The sequence below is a fragment of the Pongo abelii genome, chromosome 12 (assembly GCF_028885655.2).
Source record: "Pongo abelii isolate AG06213 chromosome 12, NHGRI_mPonAbe1-v2.0_pri, whole genome shotgun sequence".
Lineage (NCBI taxonomy): Eukaryota > Metazoa > Chordata > Mammalia > Primates > Hominidae > Pongo > Pongo abelii.
The window spans coordinates 122,312,995-122,331,368 of NC_071997.2; the positions used below are offsets into that span (position 1 = coordinate 122,312,995).

At 41.6% G+C, this 18,374-nt stretch overlaps 1 protein-coding gene across 1 annotated transcript in view; it reads left to right on the forward strand.

Annotated features, from left to right (window-relative positions):
* Nucleotides 1–16,859, forward strand: part of NOL10 (nucleolar protein 10) — a 121,296-nt gene extending 104,437 nt beyond the window's left edge. Inside the window, exons 20-21 of the mRNA XM_002812290.5 lie at nt 10,784–10,886; nt 16,322–16,859. Of these exons, the coding sequence (XP_002812336.2) occupies nt 10,784–10,886; nt 16,322–16,441 (223 nt within the window). The 3' untranslated portion in view covers nt 16,442–16,859. The remainder of the gene's footprint in view (nt 1–10,783; nt 10,887–16,321) is intronic.
* The last annotated feature ends 1,515 nt before the right edge of the window (nt 16,860–18,374 follow it).

The following is an 18,374-nucleotide window of genomic DNA, read 5'->3' on the forward strand; positions in this document are numbered from 1 at the left end:
CCCTTGCTTTTCCTCTCTGGCACATTGCCCTAAAGATGACTTTTCTGTCTTTGGATGGTGGAGGTGCAGAGGGTGGAGGGGACAAGGGAAGCGGGGGAGGTAAGGCCGTGCAGGAGGTGATGTGTGAGGGAAGCACCCAGGAGGCCTGAGGGGAGTGTCGCTATTGAAGTACATTGGTCTCTAGGGGATTTACTTATTTGTCACAACTTTTTGAGGTATAGTTTACATGCAGTAAAATATAGGGTAGAGAGAGCCTTATGAGTATCAGTGGAACACTTTTAAGCTGCAGAAGCCACACACTTTCCTTGTCCTTGTTTTTTCCCCATGGGGTTCCCTCACCTACAAATACTTATTCTGTGCCCTGCACATCAGTGGTTTGAAGCCTTTTGGACAGTGGTTGCTAGGAGATGACAACTTTTCTGCTTCTTCACAAAGCTATTTTAAAAAATCAGAACCTCGGTTATGTTTACCCCATCTCACTTTACCTGGTTATTGAAAAGGCTACTTGGAAAATTTGCCAGAAATTTTAAGTCTTTTTCAGGAAAATTGAGAGATCAAAAGGAGTGGTATTCTAGAATAGGCAAATATGTAGAAAGAGGCAGAAGGTAGAATGGTGGTTGCCGAGTGTTTCATGGGTACAGAGTTTCAGGTTGGATTATGAAAATGTTCTGGAAATAGTTGGTGGTGGTTGTACAACAGTGTGAATGTTCGTAATGCTGCTGAACTGTCTACTTAAAAACGGTTAAAATGGTAAGTTGTATGTTATAAATATTTACCACCCTTCCAAAAAAATTAAACTTCCTCAAAAAAGGTAGTTTTATTTGAATTAATTTTCAGTTGTCAGGAGTCTGAGTCAGGAACAAGCTAGGTGTCAAGCCCAAGTTGTATATAAACTCTAAATTATGCAAGTCTCTGCTTTGAGAATTCCTAGGCAAAGTATTGATGCATAAGATTGGAATATGATAGACGGTCCCAGGAGATGTCTTAGAAGAATAGTGGAATGTCTGGGAGCCAAGGGAGCAGTCTTGAGGTGGAGCAAGAGGAGTGGGCAGAATAGACCAGGTGTTAGGCTGGGGTCAGTACATTTCTGTACCTTGTACTTCTCCAGCTCCCAGCTCTCTGTGCAGGAGAAGGTGTTTTCTCCGAAGTGGGAGGAGGAAAAGGGTGGGGAGGACATCAGTGAACAGGTGGAATTGTTTCTGGGGTTGAGATATGTTTTATTCATCTTTATTTCACCAGCTTCTAGCAAATATCTGCAACACCAGATGTAGTGAATCCTTCAATTTCGAATTCAGAAGCACCTCAAAATTCTGGTTTTGATGAACTAACTAAAGATATGTCCATGAATAAAGAAGCTAGTAGAGTTGACCCTTGAACAACTCGAGGGCTAGGAGTGCCAACCCCCTGCAAAGTAAAAAGTGTGTATTTAGCCTGGGCACGGTGGCTCACGCCTGTAATCCTAGCACTTCGGGAGGCCGAGGTGGGCGAATCATGAGGTCAGGAGATGGAGACCATTCTGGCCAACATGGTGAAATCCTGTCTCTACTAAAAATATAAAACTTAGCTGGGTATGGCGGCGTGTGCCTGTAGTCCCAGCTACTCAGGAGACTGAGGCAGGAGAATTGCTTGAACCTGGGAGGCAGAGGTTGCAGTGAGCCGAGATCATGCCACTGCACTCCAGTCTGGTGACAGAACTAGACTCCATCTCAAAAAAAAAAAAAAATATATATATATATATATATATATATATGCATTTAACTTTTTGTGTTATTTATTTTCACTAGAAAGTCTAGACCTAACACATACAACTTTTGATTTCCCAAAAACTTCATTTTTTTTTTTAAAACCTTCCTGGTGACTTAGAACCTAGAATATCCCCAAAAACTTTACTAATAGCCTACTGGTGACCAGAATTTTTAACAGTCAGGGGTCAATTATCACATATTTTGTATGTCCTATGTATTGTATACCGTATGCATACAATAAGATAAGCTGGAGAAAAGCAAATGTTATTAAGAAAATCATACGGAAGGGAAAATATATTCATTAGGTGGGAGAGGATCATTGTAAAGGTCTTCGTCCTTGTTGTCTTCGTGTTGAGTGGTCTGAAGAAGAGGAAGAGGAGGGATTGGTCTTCCTGTCTCGGATGGCAGAGTCAGAAGAGGAGGAAGTGGAAGGGAGGCGGGGGAGGCGAGCAGTGGTGTTAACTTTTAGTGGAAAAACTGCGTGTAAGTGGAGCAGGGCAGTTCAAACCCATGTTATTCAAGGGCCAACTGTAATGTTCTTGATATCTTTTGAAGGTGTTTTCTTTACTGACCAACCTCACTTTTTAAAATAACAACTTTCTTGAGATATAATTTATGTAACATACAATTAATCTACTTAAAGCATGCAGTTCACTGGTTTTTAGTATATTCACAGAGTTCTGGAACTATCACCATTATTTTAGAACATTGTCATCACCCCAAAAAGAAACCCCACGCCTTATGGGCAGTCACCCCACATTTACCCTACCCCATCTCCCATTCTGAGGCAGCCGCTAGTTTACTTTTCTGTCTCTATCGATTTGCCTATTCTGACATCTCATGTAAAAGGAACTGTATAATGTGTGGCCTTTTGTGGCTGGCCTCTTTCTCTTAGCACACTGTCTTTAATGTTCATCCGTGTTGCAGCATCTATCGGTATAGTCGGCCCTCTGTATCCGAGGGTTCCTCATCCATAGATTCAACCAATATGGGTTGAAAATATTCAGAAAAAGTTTGTAACTGTACTGAACGTGTACAGACTTTTTTCTTGACTTTATTCCCTAAACAATAGTATAACAACTATGCATGTAGCATTTACATTGTATTAGGTATTATAAGTAATCTAGAGATAATTTAACATATAGGAGATGGTGTGCACAGGTTATATGGAAATAACCACACCATTTTATACAACTTGAGCATCCATGGATTTTAGTATCCAAGGGAGGTCCTGGAACCAGTTCCCCAGCAGATACCAAGGGACAACTCCACTCGATTTGTTTTTATTACCAAGTAATATTCCAGTGTATGTGTAGACCAGTTTATGTATCCCTTCGTCAGTTGATGGACATCTGGGTAGTTTCCACATTTTGGCTATTATGAATAATGCTGCTGTGAACATTGGTTTATACAGTTTTACATGTGTTTTGCATATGTTTTCATCTATGTGCAAGAATTGGAAGAAATTGCTGGTCATATAGTAACTCTATGTTTAGCCTTTTCAGAAACCAGCAAACTTGTCCACAGGCTGTGCCATTTTACATTCTCCAGCAGCGTGTGCAGCCTCACTTTTTATACAGCTGTTATGCGTAGTTGTTTTATTGGGAGTCCTGCTTGGTTTGTGCTGTTCTGGTTCTGTGGAGTAAATTTATTTGTTGAGTATATGCTGTTTTTGTCTTGCTCTATTTACTGCTTTATCTCTGGCTCTTGAATAAGTACTTAGCATAGAGTGGGCACTTGAGAAATACTTGCTGAAACTGTGAATCTTTTTTGCCGTGACAACACATCAGGCAACTCAGAAGTTAATCCTTCAAGATCTGCTGAGAAAGGACTCCTTTTCCCCATAGCCATTGACCAGGAAAATCTGGGAGCAGTTGTTTTGAGTGTAACCACAGCAACAGGAGGCTGTGATTTGGGGGTAGGCGGTCTGACTAATCTCTCTAACATTCTTCCTTTTGCCTGGGGGCTATGGTGGGATATGGAAGTATAAAACAAAGAGGATAAAAATTTGTATCTAAGAGTAACCCATAGCGAGGTGAATAAACTGCAGTTAAACATTCTAAGTTAAATATCACCAAGTTAAACATTCTTACTAAGTTAAATATAACCAAGTTAAACATTCTTACTAAGTTAAATATCACCAAGTTAAACATTCTTACTAAGTTAAACATCCTTTTTGAGAACTATATAAGTGATAATATTTACATGAGTATTTGGTGAAGCATTAAACCATGATCCTTCAGAGAACTAAAGTGACTCTGTATGTTTATTCTACAAGTTACCGCAAGCCAGTCAACAAGAGACAACATCAGATTGAATGTGTTATATTTAAATGTTCACTTGGACTTGCCTAGCTTTAAAACTGTTTCTATAAAGGGAAAGGTGGATCGTGAATGGTAGCTGGAGACTTGAGTGAGCTGTCTGCGTTGCTTGGTGTGGTCATATGGCTTTAGATAAACACGTGTGTCTGTTGACACATATTTTTATGCCTTACAGTGGGCTAACTTTGTTTGTGAGTCTGTTCATCCACTTATCAGCCTCTCTACCACCCATTTGCTCATGGGAAAGGAGCATAAGAAGGAAGGAACTGAATTTGGGGAGCCTTGAAATCATATGGAAACTGGCTGTGGAAAGATACAGAGTGGAGCATTCAGGGCTGTTGGGAAGGATAGCATTCCTGGCAGAGGCACAGTGCAGCCACAGGCAGGCCATGCGAAGGGTTGGGGGTGCCTTCCTACAGCCAGAGCACGGGGTGCCTGAAGGGGTAGCCGAGCAAGCACTGGAAAGCCACGATCCTACAGCTTAGATGAATGGGATCCAATCTATTCCAACCCCTCCCCTAGTGTTGTAAATACTTTTGTAATAAAAGCAGTGCATGTTTGTTGTAGCAAATAAAAACATAGGCATAAAAAGTCCCTATTCCCAGAAACCCATTAGCAAAATATCTCCATTTTAGAAAGACAATGTGCGGAGAACCTGGACACTCAGAGACCAGCTCTCAAATCATTAGAATCATCCCAGTTAGAAGGGCCACAGGCCTGAACGATGGGGTGGAGAGGAGCAGACAGACCAGAAGACTAACAGTGAGAAAGAAAAATGGGCACAAACTCCACCATCAGTTCCTAGTAATATCAAAGGAGAAGGGAATAGTCAAGGATGACTTAGCGATGTCTGGCAATGTTGCCATTGAGGTAAAAAATGCAGAATGCAAAATAGGTTTAAGGCTAAAAGTAATGAGATGGGTTTTGTGCACATTAAATAAAGGAGCCCATGCGTCTTCTGTGTCACATTCAGTAAACCAATGGCAATGTCCATCGGGCCCAGGAAGGGGAGGCTGGAGATGTCAGTTTGAGAGATACCAGCCTTTATTGCGTGGTCAAGATCACGAATGAAAAGAGATTTACCGTCATTGTATAAAGTAAGATCAGGGCTAAGAATGGAAGCTTGGGGAAAAACAAATATTTTACTTGAACCTGTGATAAAATCCATACCGTACACCTCTCTAGAGAAAAATACAAATGCCTGTGATGTATTTGCATAGAATTTTGGAGACCTCACAGATGTACTGATTGCCTAGGACTAAAAATTCTGTTAGAAAGCAGACAGAGGAGAAGATGGACAGTAAAAATACTGGAGTTGTCAACAAGCTGAGAGGAAAACTGGAAAGGGCCAAACCTGGAGCGTGTCTCAGGGAAGGGAGTGGTCCTGACACCCAGCGGAGCAGAGAGGCCCAGGCACGAAGGCTGGGAAAAGGCCAGTATGCGGATGGCCTCACCGGCACTCGTGTCTCAGTCCTGCCAAATGACCAACTGCAGTAAAGAGACGAGTGACTGGGAGATAGAAAACACAGTGAACAGTTAGTGTAGGTGAGTCTTTCAAGAAGTTTGGTAGTGAAAGAAAGGGATGCAAGCCAATAACTTGATGGAAAGCGGTTTATAGACTTGAGAGACGTGGTTTGTTAGTAGGCAGAGAAGACTCAGCCACGGAAGGGGGTAGTAAGGAATTGACAGAATTGAGTCAGTTGATAAAGTAGCATCTGGTAAGGAACCGGGTGGCGGTGGGCCCGAGTACCAGGTAAGGAGAGCCTCAGAAAAGACAAGGTATGCATCCTCAGAGACACGGAGGAAAGAAGTCCAGATGCGTGGACATAGGGGACATCATTCTGGTTAGAGGTAGAAAGATTGGGAAGGCCATGCTTGTTGGCCTCAGGAATCTGGGCACGTCAGCCTTTTCTGGTATCTGGAGCTGCCGCGACCTGCAAGGTCCAGGAGTGGAGCTGTGTGCGTCGGTGAACAGTGGAGGAAGAGAGTCCTTAGAGTGAAAACTCTCCACATTTCAGTAGATGGGGATAACTTCTCTTCTTGGGTAGTCAGTACTAGCTGCCAGGCAGCCTTTCAGTTCCATTTATGAAAGCATTCTTTGAAGTACCTGCACTGTGGTAGGTCCTAGAAATTCAAAGATGTTTAAGACAGTCCCTGCCTTTGAGGAGCTCATCTTCTTCACCGGGTAGCTTGGTAGCTTTGGGTGAGCTTTTTATCGTGTCTGCAACATTATCCACTTTGTGAATTAATATGGCATGTTTTTACTCTTCAGCTCACATTCCTCTGATAGTGGATAAGAGCTGAGGTAGTGCAGCTTTGTTTTAATATAAGTATTTAAAAATCTAATCTGGGAAGTAATTAAATTCCAGGCTTACATTTTTAAAAAGAGAATCTTGTATTACTCAAGGAATATGTCCTCAGTACTATGTAGGCATATTATCATTGTAATACTTAAGAGTGTGGACTGAAGGTTAAAGCCTCTCCTGTCCCCCACCTCCCTCCCTGAGGTCATGGCTGTGTGTGCACCATACTTCTCTCCTTTAAAAAATGCATTCACTCCTGTATGTGTTCACACTCACAGATCTATACCTGTAGCTTTTTTTCTTTAACATGAATGGTTCATACTCTTCATGTTATTTTTTGAGATGGGTCTCACGCTGTCACCCAGGCTGGAGTGCAGAGGCGCAATCATGGTTCACTGCAGCCTCGACCTGCTGGGCTCAAATGATCCTCCCACTTCACCCTCCTGAGTAGCTGCAACTACAGGCCACCACATGCGGCTAATTGTTAAACTTTTTGTCCAGATGGGGTCTCATTTTGTTGCCCAGACTGGTCTTGAACTTCTGGCTTCACGACATCCTCCTGCCTCAGCCTCCCAAAATGCTGGAATTGCAGGCATGAGCCACTGTGCTAAGCCCAATTATACTGTTTTAACTTGCTCTTTTCATTTAACAGCAAGTCTTGGAAATGTTTCTTTATAAGTACAGTAGGCTTACCTTCTGGCTGCATAAATATTTCATAAGGTGGATGTGCTGTGATGTATGTTGTTCCTCTAACTATGGGTGTTTAGGTTGCTGCTTTTTCTCTTTCCCTTTTCACAGTCACAAATATGTGTACGCACACGGACAAGTATTTCTTTAGAGTATATTCCTAGTAGGAGTTTGCTGGATCAGCGGGGGTATGTGGTAGAGACTGCCAGATCACCCTCCAAAAAGGCTTGAGCACTTTGCACTCTGGCCAGAGCGCCTGTTTCCCCACACTCCAGCAACGCCGGGTATTAGGAATCTTTTAAATCTTCGTTACGCCTATAGATGAGGGATCAGATTTCATGGTTGCCTGAAATCTTGCCTGGTCTCTTGAAATAGGGCCTTTGAAGCAACACGTGGAAATGGAAAGCATTCAAATAAAGGTTTTACTAAACCTTATGGCATATGTAAATATTTGTCAAAGGTAGTTATTTTTAAAGCAAAGTACTTAAAATTAAATTTAAAAAATACTTAATCCTTTATCTGTGGATTCTCTTTCTCCATTTTCTAATTTATTCCCTCCGATATAGACTATGGAGCGGGGGCTCCTTTAATTAGAGTTAATTAACTCTTCTCAGTTCTGTCCTGAAGCACATGCCTTTATGAATATGACCCCACCCCCACACTGCCCCTTCCGTGCAGTGGGATTCAAACCCTCTCAGCCGAGGAGCATTGAGTTTTCATTAAATATGTGTGTGCGCGTGTGTTCGTATTTTAAAACCCCAGAGTAAATTAACCTCCCTGGTGCACCTAAATATTTAATTTGATTTTCTTCCTTGTAGTTTCTGCCCACTTTCCTTTTCATTTTAAGATAAATTTACTAATAATTTAGGTTCTTCCCCTGGGAGCCTTCTGCATTCTACACTGAGTAATTCTACCCACTTTTAACATTGTAAAGCCTATATCTATTTTCTTAGCAATCACAAGTTTGGGGATTGTTTTTATCTACTTGTTCCAATTAGATTTTCCCCTAGAATCCTTTACTATACACCAATGAGAAAGTCCGCCATGGCTGTCAGACCTAAAGTAAAGCCTAGGCAGGGAAAAGAAGCAGGGGCGGGGCAGGGAGCGGGGGAGGGGAGAGGGGGAGGGAAAGGCCAATTCTGCCATCTTCCTCTGCCACCTGCCAGTGTCCTGGAAGAAACATGCTGAGAAGCGCGTGCAGCTTGGTGTTCTGCCTTTTATTGTTCTGTTCAATAAGGAATTTTCAGGTGTTCCTACAGCAGTGTCTACTTAGGTCATCTCTGACCAAAGTCACACTCAAAAAGCAGGCTGTGGAACTGCTGGTTAGCAAATGCTTTCAGTAAACTGACTTTCAAAGGGAGGGAAGTGGAGCTTCTTTAATGTAGAAATCTCCACACATGGTCTCTGTCTGTGTCTGATCTTCTGCCATGGTTTGTTCCAAAACTCAGCTTGTCTTTCCAAATAGCCTAGACAGAACAAGTTTTTACAAGTGCACATTGAAAGTACATTGAGAGAAACCCCAGAATGTGTATGCCCTATCATGGAGGAAGTAAGGTCATTCTTAACAGAGTAATAATTGCTCACAATTTACTGGCAAAGTCTTTTTCTTCCTAAATTAGTGTTTTCTGTATACCATCTTCTCTCAGTGGTTCCATCAGAATTCCTGTTAACTTTTTTTTTAAAGTGAAAGCAAGTTTATTAAGAAAGTAAAGGAATAAAAGAATGGCTACTCCATAGGCACAGCAGCCCTGTTAACTTTGAAACCTCAGAGTTTATAGCTATGAAAAGAAAGAAGAAGAATGACATGAACAGGTTGAGGAATTTGCTGAGGCTCACATAATTCACATGCTAGAGTCCATTTACACTTTACTTTTGAATTGTTAGAAAAGAAAAAAAGCTAACCTAAATCTTCATTTCATTCCGTTTGTCATGTGGAAGCTTGTCATTGAGAATACTTAATGGACAAGTTTCCTGAACAAAACTGTGTAAATCAAGTATGGCCTGACACTTGCCTGGAAACCAGCAATTCTGAAATTGGAATCCTGCTTAGAACTGAATCCTTACGTGGCCTGCAGCAAGTCATTTCACATCTTACCTCCCTTTTTTGCCATCTATAAAGGATAAATATTTCTGTCTCAGGGATGTTGAAAGGATTAATTAGTTAGTCTATAAAGAACTTTGAAGATGAAAAGTACTTTAAAAGTGCTTCTTAATAACATTATTGCTTAGAAAAGAGTGCCACTTTTATGCTAACCACTTTATGTCTCAAATTATATAAAGAAGGTATGTTTAGTACATTACTACGAGTTGTAAACTAGAGATAAATTTCTCATGGTGTGAACATCAAACATTAGCTTCAGAATTTCAAAGAAGCATCACTTTGTCTTAAGAATCATTTAGGAGCTGTGCTCTCCTCAGTAATTAGTTACAAAGATCATATTTCAGGGAAGAAAAGACTCTTTCACACAGTTCAGCCTTTTTTTTTTCTTCAGTCAGGTTTCTTAGCCATCACTTTAAAGGGCTGCGTTGAATTTGATCTGGGGCAGGGAGGACAGGAGAGAGTATACTATTTTTGAGGAGGGAACAGAATAGAAGAGAACCATATTCTTTGTTTTGTCTTCCCTTGCATCTCTCTCAGTCTTATCAGGGGGATAGGAATCTATTGCTTTAGCCATTTCTAGAAAAGTTAGAGTAACTGTTTAAACTTACTGAAAATATATATCATTAGGCTTAATTCAGTTTATTTCCCTCTAAACCAAGTTAACAAAAAGGGCCAGTGTTCTAGTTTATAATAAAACATTATTATAACTTGCAGTGAAGTTTCATATAACGAGTTCAAAATTCATACTTAACCTCTTTATTGGAAAGCAGAGGGGGGTTGTGTTAATTACACAGATGACAGTGAAATGCAGGGCACAGCAGACTGTAACAGAGACACAGATTATATAAAGAGAGCCTAGAAAAATTTGGAAAATGTGATCAAGAAATGAAATGAGATTTAAATTTGGAATAAAGTATGTCAGAAAGAGTAAGTCAGGTAAGAAACTAAAAGGAAAGATACCTGGAGAGATAGCAGTGGCTAGAGCTGAATCAGGTAGAATTACCCAAAGTGTAATTGCTTTTGTTTTCTCTCAGTGTCATCAGACAGATGCATGTTTCAAGCTGTTCATGCTGTGGGATGATGGCTTGCAGTCTACGGAGTTAAGACTGAGTGAAGGAAAAACGAGAATTATCATAGCTCTTCTCTGTGGCTTGACCTGGAGGACTTAATTTGTGCTCATTCCTTTGTAAAAGGTGGATGAGTGGCCAAAATACTCACATACCTAATTTGTGTATTGTTTAAATATATCATTATATCATAAATGCCATTGACCATTATGATCAATTACAGGCTTCAGGAGTAGATCGCTCTTTGCATTTGGTCTTCGGAAATATGATGGATTTTAGTAAGAAAAGTAGCAGGCATTGAAGTATTTGGTCCTGCCACTTAAGATATTAAATTAGTGGGTGTTTTTGCCAGCCATTGTTTTGCAGTCTGTCTCTGGAATATGAATAATGACTATTTGAATGCACCTAATTCTTTTGATTTATTGTGTTAAATGAATGATATTTTTTGTTTACATGTGTAAACATTTTTCTTCCCTATCAATTCTAATCAAAACTTGTTTCAAATGGTAAATTAAAACATAATTTTGATTAATGTGGCATTCTTTTGAATTTCCCATAGCAAAACCCTTGAAGATCGTTTGAAAATTGAAGCAAAAAATGGGACATTGAGTGTATCCGACACCACCGTTGGCAGCAAACAATTGACATTTACATTAAAGAGGGTGAGTTGTCTTTTATTGTTATTTTTAATTCAAAAAGAAAAATAAGCTTCCAATACTGTTTGTGTGTGTGTCCTCAGAGCAGCCTTCTCACACTTCTCCCTTATTGAGGAAGCTGTGTTCCCTGTTCTAGCATTTTCCCTGCAACCAGAGCCCCTGGTGGGCCAAGAGCACAGTGTGTGACTGCAGCAGAGCCAGGAATGTCACTGGTGTCCCAAGGGAGACAGGGAGTTAGTGGCCCTGGAGTTAGCTCTGTTGGAGATGAACCAGCTATCTTGGTTTCTGGATCGCTCTGTGGCCTCAGGTGCGGCTTATAAAGCAAAAGTCCCGTGCTGACCCTCTAAAGATGTAGGACTACTACATCCTGACCCTCTGAGGGTATACGGACTTTGAAGAAGACCGGAATTGGTGAGTTCTGATAACTTGTGACAGTCACACCCAGCTTGCCCAGATACTATCATTTTAGAAGACAAACTACTCTGCCAGTGGTCATCCTATTCTAAGTTGATTTAAAAGATCCATTTTTTTTAGCCAGTAGTAATAATACCTGTCACACATTGTAGGAGGAGTAAGCTGCTTAAATATTTACTGTTAGCTGGATACAGTTTTATTTCTTAAAAAAATTTTTTCTCATTCATAGTCAGTCCTCTTCAATATAGTCACCAAATAGAAAAGAATGACAAAGATTTCATCCCTTTTTTTTTTCTTAAGCAGTAGTAGGGAGATTATTCTTTTTTAAAATTGAGATATAATTCACAGACCATATGCATCCTTTTAAAGTGTATGATTCAGTGGTTCTTAGTGTATTCACTGAGTTGGGCAACCATCACACTGTGTAATTCCAGAACATTTTCATCACCCCAGAAAGAAGCCCTATACCCTTTAGCATTTACCCCCATCTTTTCATCCCCCGGCCCCTGGCAACCACTAATCTACTTCCTGTCTCCATAGCTTTGCCTGTTCCAGACATTTCATACAAATGGAATCATTCAATGTGAAGTCTTTGCTTCTTTCACTGAGCGTAATGTTTTCAAGGTTTATTCATTCAGTGGTGTAGCTTGCATCGGAATTGCTTTTCTTTTTATGGCTGAATAATATACCATTGTATGTATATAACACATTTTGCTATTCATTCGTTTTTTAAGGGACATTTGGGTTGTGTTCTTTTGGGGGAAGCGGTTAATAATTGGCTGTGAAAATGAATGTGTAAATTTTTGCATGAACGTGTTTTTATTTATCTTGGGTCTATACCTAGGAGCGGAATTGCTGGGTCATACAGTGTAGCTATTTAACTTTTTGAGAAACCTGTCAGACTGTTTTCCAAAGTGGCTGCACCATTTTACATTCCCACCAAGCAGCGTATGAGGGTTGCAGGTTTTCCACATCCACACCAAACCTGTCTCTGTCTGTCATCTTTATTATATCCATGCTAGTGGGTGTGAGTGGTGTGTTATTTGATTTGCAGGTCCCTAATGACTAATGAGTTGAGCATTTTATCATGTGCTTATTGGTCATTTGTGTGTCATCTCTGGAGAACTACCTCATCACATCCTGTACCCATTCATCTCTGATTTCTCTAAAATTTTCCCGACCTGCATCCAGGAGGCTTCCCAAGTAATAAAAAACTTCATTATTCTAAGTGCAAAAAGCTTTTCAGTTAATTCTGTCTGCCGAGAGCAAATTTGCCCACTTAACATTTATCACTTACATAAGCCAAATACACATTCAGAGGGACCTCATTGTGCCTGTTCCTAATTTCTTATCAATTTTCTTTATACCTGGAAGCATTCCTTGATTCCCTAGGAAACTCAAGTGATGTCAAATGGGGCAGGAGCAGCGCAGCCTGGAAGGATCCCAGGTCTGCAGTGCAGCCACCTCAGCTCCTGCACAGGCCCCTCTGCTGGGTTGAGTGAGCACCTGCTTTGCAGTAACATGAAAATACAAGCCTTTTCCCACTGTTTCTAAATTGGAAGGTACTGAGTTGAAGATCAGTTTAAAATTTGTAGTAAAATGAAAATAAGATGGCTCCGAAATTATATTTTTGTTTATAAAAAAAGTATTAAGAATTGCCTTAAATGGCCTCATAACTGAATCAAGCAGAGGCTTTGAGACTGTTTTGAGGAATGTTTCAATTAATGTTTGATGTGTGTGTTTCCTTACTTGACAGACATTTTAATTATTAAATCTCAGTTTTACTTGAGTTCTAGTTTTCAGTAAATTTTACTTATTCAGGCAATTGTTCATAGAAGTCTCTTTTTATACTGCATGTTTGATATGCTCAGGTAGAATCTTGAGTTTTTCCTGTATTTGCATATGCACCTCCTAAAATTTCAATAAAATTGAAGAGGGAAAATCTATGCTTTAATGTCGTTTAAAATTGTATAGTGGCAAAACTGGGATTCAGTCACAAATCTAATTTTAAAATGCCATTTAGTACAGTTCCTCATCAAGCCTGAGGCTGTTGCTGATACAAATGTGCCTGTTTGCACCTGTCCTCCTGCTCCCTCTGTGACAGGAGTGCTGAAGGCTGTGGTGAAGTAGTCGGGCAGAGGAGGCAGGAGCACCCGGGAGAAGCGCTAACGGGCCCATAGATCCCATCCTCCTGAATCCGCCACACGGTGGCAAGGCCTTCCAGATGCAGCCTTGGGAAAGAGGCTAGTCATAGTCCTTTTTCTGCATGGAAATTTGTCTGCAGAACAATAGCCACTGCTTACAAGCTCCTCTCGAAGCTCCTACCTTGGTGGAGAAAGTCTGGCAGAGTTTCCCAAAATGTGTTCCAGGAGATGTAAACAGTGACTGTGGAAGATTACTTTTGCCATCAGACAGATAAGGGAAAAACCTTGGACTGATGTCCATGTTGAAGACTTAATGAAGGTACCTTAACTTAGAAGCTCCAACCACACACCTTGTTTCTCTGTATTTAGCGCATCATTTTCCAAAATTATATGAAGAAACCTTTTTTTTTTTTGAGATGGAGTCTCGCTCTGTTGCCCAGGCTGGAGTGCAGTGGCACCATCTCGGCTCACTGCACGCTCCACCTCCCGGGTTCACGCCATTCTCCTGCCTCAGCCTCCCAAGTAGCTGGGACTACAGGCAACTGCCACCATGCCCAGCTAATTTTTTGTATTTTTAGTAGAGACGTGGTTTCACCGTGTTAGCCAGGATGATACCAATCTCCTGACCTCGTGATCTGCCCATCTCAGCCTCCCCAAGAGCTGGGATTACAGGTGTGAGCCACCACATCTGACCTGAAGAAACCCTTTTTAAATAAATCCTGATTAACATGAAGAATAGAAATATTGAATAACTGGTGTTGGTTCACTTTACAGGGCTCCTGGTGATGTCATCACTTGCTCAGCTAGGGAGTGTTAGAAGGAGTTCTGAGTTTTCCATTAATGCACGTGTATTGATGCCTGCCCTGTGCTGCATGCTAGGGACAGACATGGCTCTTGCCACCACAGTTCTCAGTCTACTGGGAGAGAGACAGCGGGTAAAAATTCTACACCTCTAATTATATCGTTAGAACTGTGGCAAGTGCTTCAAAGGAGAGCAGAGGGCTGTGAGAGTGTTTGGTAAGGGACCAAACTTTGCACAGTCTCAATAAGCACAGGACTGAACTGACATAGTATTTCTATTTTTTAAAAATCCTTCTGGCTGCTGCATGGAGAGTTTCCTCAAGGGGTATTTGAAAGGAAGCAGACCACGAGGAAGGCAGCTCCATGGTGGCCATGCTTAGGACGACGGGCAGCAGCCTGGGCTCGGGTGGGACCCTCTGAGACGGAGCACAGTGGAGGAGTTTGGGACGCACTTCAGAAGAATACACGGGACAGGATTTACTTTGAAAAGACAGTTGAAGAATAGTAATAGTCAGAGAAGGGACTTAAAGAATTATTCAGAAACCCAGTTTAAGAGCTTCTTAGAATAGGAGAAATGCATCCTTTTTTTTTTTTTTGACATTACAAATTGCTTTCCTTCCCCACTACTCTCTCACTTGCAACTCTAATTTTAGAAGAGTGGGTAATATCCACAAGAGGTGAATCCACTGGAGACTTTCTCCCCAAGGGTAACATACAGATGCATGTGTTTTGTTAGGTGTGTAGAAAATACAGATCCTGGCTGGGCACAGTGGCGCACGCCTGTAATCGCAGCACTTTGGGATGCCAAGGTGGGTGGATCACAAGGTCAAGAGATTGAGACCATCCTGGACAACATGGTGAAACCCCGTCTCTACTAAAAATACAAAAATTAGCCGGGTGTGGTGGCGGTGCCTGTAGTCCCAGCTACTCTGGAGGCTGAGGCAGGGGAATCACTTGAATCCGGGAGGCAGAGGTTGCAGTGAGCCGAGATTGCACCATTGCACTCCAGCCTGGCAACAGAGCAAGACTCCATCTCAAAAAAAAAAAAGAAAAGAAAATACAGATCCCAGTGAAGCAGGTTCCCTGGGTGTCCATAAGACGGTGCTTTTCCGCTTTGTCAACTGAGGCCCTTGACAGTGCTTTCTCAGTGTACCATCTGTGCAGTTCCACCACTAAGAATGTGTTTTTTTGTTTGGTTTTTTTTTTTTTTGAGCTTTACATTCAGGAGTTTGTATTTTCAAAACCATCAGATGTGTTTTTAAAACCGTATAACTCTTAACCTTTGTTGTGGATTCTGCATTGATACTCTTCTAAGAATTTCTGCTGAAAGTAGTTAGACCATTTGGTACCAGGGATGGGGTAGGGAGGAGTTCCAGCTCCCACTTGAGCCAATGAGCATTGAGAACAAATGTGAGCACCTTTCCAGCAGTCAGCCCGAGAGTCCACATGCTTATTGCAGCTGTGAACTTGTGCATCGTCTGCTTAGCTTTTATCAGTGATTCATGAGAGCAGTTTGCTGCTTTTAAGGAGAGATGGAGTTTTGGGAAACAGCTAAAAATTCTTCGGAGCAAGTTCTAGTGAATGAATGCTTTAATAATGTACTTTTAGTACATTTAAGTATTTTTTTCTTTTTAAAAACAGTGGGAATAAACTAATGGCTCTAGTTTGTAAACAAAGATCTCTAAAAGGAAAATGGACACTCTGTAAGTGATATCGTCTTCTTAAGGTGGCTCTTTTATAGACTCTTTTAAAACATCCCAGTGGTTGTGTGAGTGTGTTGGTTGAAAAACCAGTCTACTTTGTAGGAGACTGGTCTGTGAGGGCCCTTCTCTTGCCTGGGGTTCAGAATTTCTGCTTTTGCATTGATGGTGAAAGTTAGCCTTGGTCCTGCTGTTTCTGCCAGGGTAGCGTTTGTCAGAGCAGAGTCCAGGCAGCCCCACCATGTCCCCTGGAGCCTGTGGACAGCGTTTCTCCTAGCAGCAGGTCTGAGATTGGTGGTGGTACTGTTGGCAGCCTGACAGTTACCAGAAAAGGAGTATAGAATTTTCTCTTTCCCTCTACTCATTTAATTTTCTCTTTTAGTCTGAACAGCAGAAAAAGCAACAGGAGGCTGAGAAACTACATCGACAAGAAAGGAAAAGACTCCGTCGTTCGGCCGGACACCTGAAGTCAAGACACAAAAGAGGACGGTCGTTTCATTGATTTGAGAAGTGATCCTACCTGTGATTAGGGAGGGGTACGTCTCCCCCAAACTGATCATCGTTAGGGTGTTAAACACAGACAAGGGAACACACGTTTTTAAAGTTCATGTACATTCTTGTACACAGAGGTAAAGATTTGAAAACCTGTGCCTTGTGGATTGAACTTTGAAGCTGGGCCCCGCCGATGGCCACCGCATAGCCCCAAGGGTGTGCTTGCAAGTCGTTGCTCCCTGGAAACATTGTCCTTTCCCCATGGTTTTAATCATGAAAACCAGGTTGGGGTTTTTTTTAATATTGTGAAATGTACACCATGAAATGAAAGGTTTATCCTGTGCTAGAAACCAAGATTTATCATGCTCTAGGAACATTTTTCTTGCACTGCCTACCGCCATTCATGATTAAACCATCCAGAAATACCATCCCTGTTTTACCTGGTGTCTGTGTATTGCCTGTGTTTGTGTTTATAAGTGTATGCTGATAGGTTTGTTTGGCTTGTTCATGTATTAGTTTGGGATTTGTTTTTCAATAATTTATACCAAGAGAGTATAATCTGATGGTGCAGGTTGAGAGCATCCCAAATCCAAAAATCTAGAACTGTTTGAGCACTGTATTTATCTGTTCTTGCACTGCTATAAAGAACTACCTGGAACTGGGTAATTTATAAGTAAAGAAAAGAGGTTTAATTGACTCGGTTCTACAGGCGGTACAGGAAGCATGGCTGTGGAGGCCCCGGGAAGCTTACAATCGTGTCGGAAGGTGAGGCGGAAGCAGGCATGTCCTACGTGGCTAGAGCCGGAGGAAGAGGGCAAAGGGGCAGATGCTACACACTTTCAAACACCAGATTTCCAAGAACTCACTAGCACAGAATAGCAAGGGGGAAGTCTGCCCCCATGATTCAGTCACCTCCCTCCCTCCAGGCCTGTCCTCCAACACCGAAGATTACAATTTGACATGAGATTTGTGTGGGGACACAGAGCAAAACCATATCAAGCACTGACATGACATTGGAGGAAAATGCTCATTAGAGCTTTTCAGGTTTGGGATTTTCAGATTTGGGATACTTGACTAGTAAATATAATACAGATATTCCAAAACACAAAAAAAATCCAAAGTCTAAAAGACTTCTGGTCCCAAGCATTTCAGATAAGGGATACCCAACCTGTAATAATAGGAAACAGGCAGTGGAGGCTGCTGGTTAATCTTGGCACAAGTTTAATTACAGGTTGTTTTTTTTTCCTGTTTCTTAAGTACAGTCAAACATAAACTTACTGGAGAAAACATTTATAAAAATAAATATACTTTCATTTGAATAGCTTCTTTGAGAAAGACTCCAAGAAAATTTTTTTTAATTAGACAAAGGGTGGTGTGCACTTGTAGTCCCAGCTACTGAGGAGGCTGAGGTGGGTTGCTTGAGCCTGAGAAGTCGAGGCCAGCCTGGGCGACAGAGCAAGACCTGCGTCTCAAAAAAAGCAAAAAGAGAACCAACTTTGGTTTCCTTAGTTTTTCCAGCTTTGATTTGATTTTGGAGATGCCTTTATAGATTTTTAAGGGTCTTTATATACAACTGAAATAGTAACTCTTTGGACTGTGAATGATACAGCCTAACTTCGAATGGCATAAGCCGAGAGGCAGAATGCATTAATTTGCATAACCATGCTTGGGACATGGAACTGGCCTCAGGAACACCTAGATCCATGGCTCCACATTCAGTCAGCTAGCGCATGTGCACTCTGTCTCTGTTGCCCTCTTTCTCTCTCTCTCCTTCCTCTACTCCCTCCCTTCCTCCTCCTGTCTCATCATTGTTCCTTCTCTCTTCAGGCCTCCCCTGCTCTCTTTTCCCTGTGTGTTTCCCGTCCCCCTGCCTCTGCTTTCTGTGCTGCTTCTGCTTCTGTGCAGATGGGCTTGTTCCCAAGGCAGGGAACAGCTCAGCCATG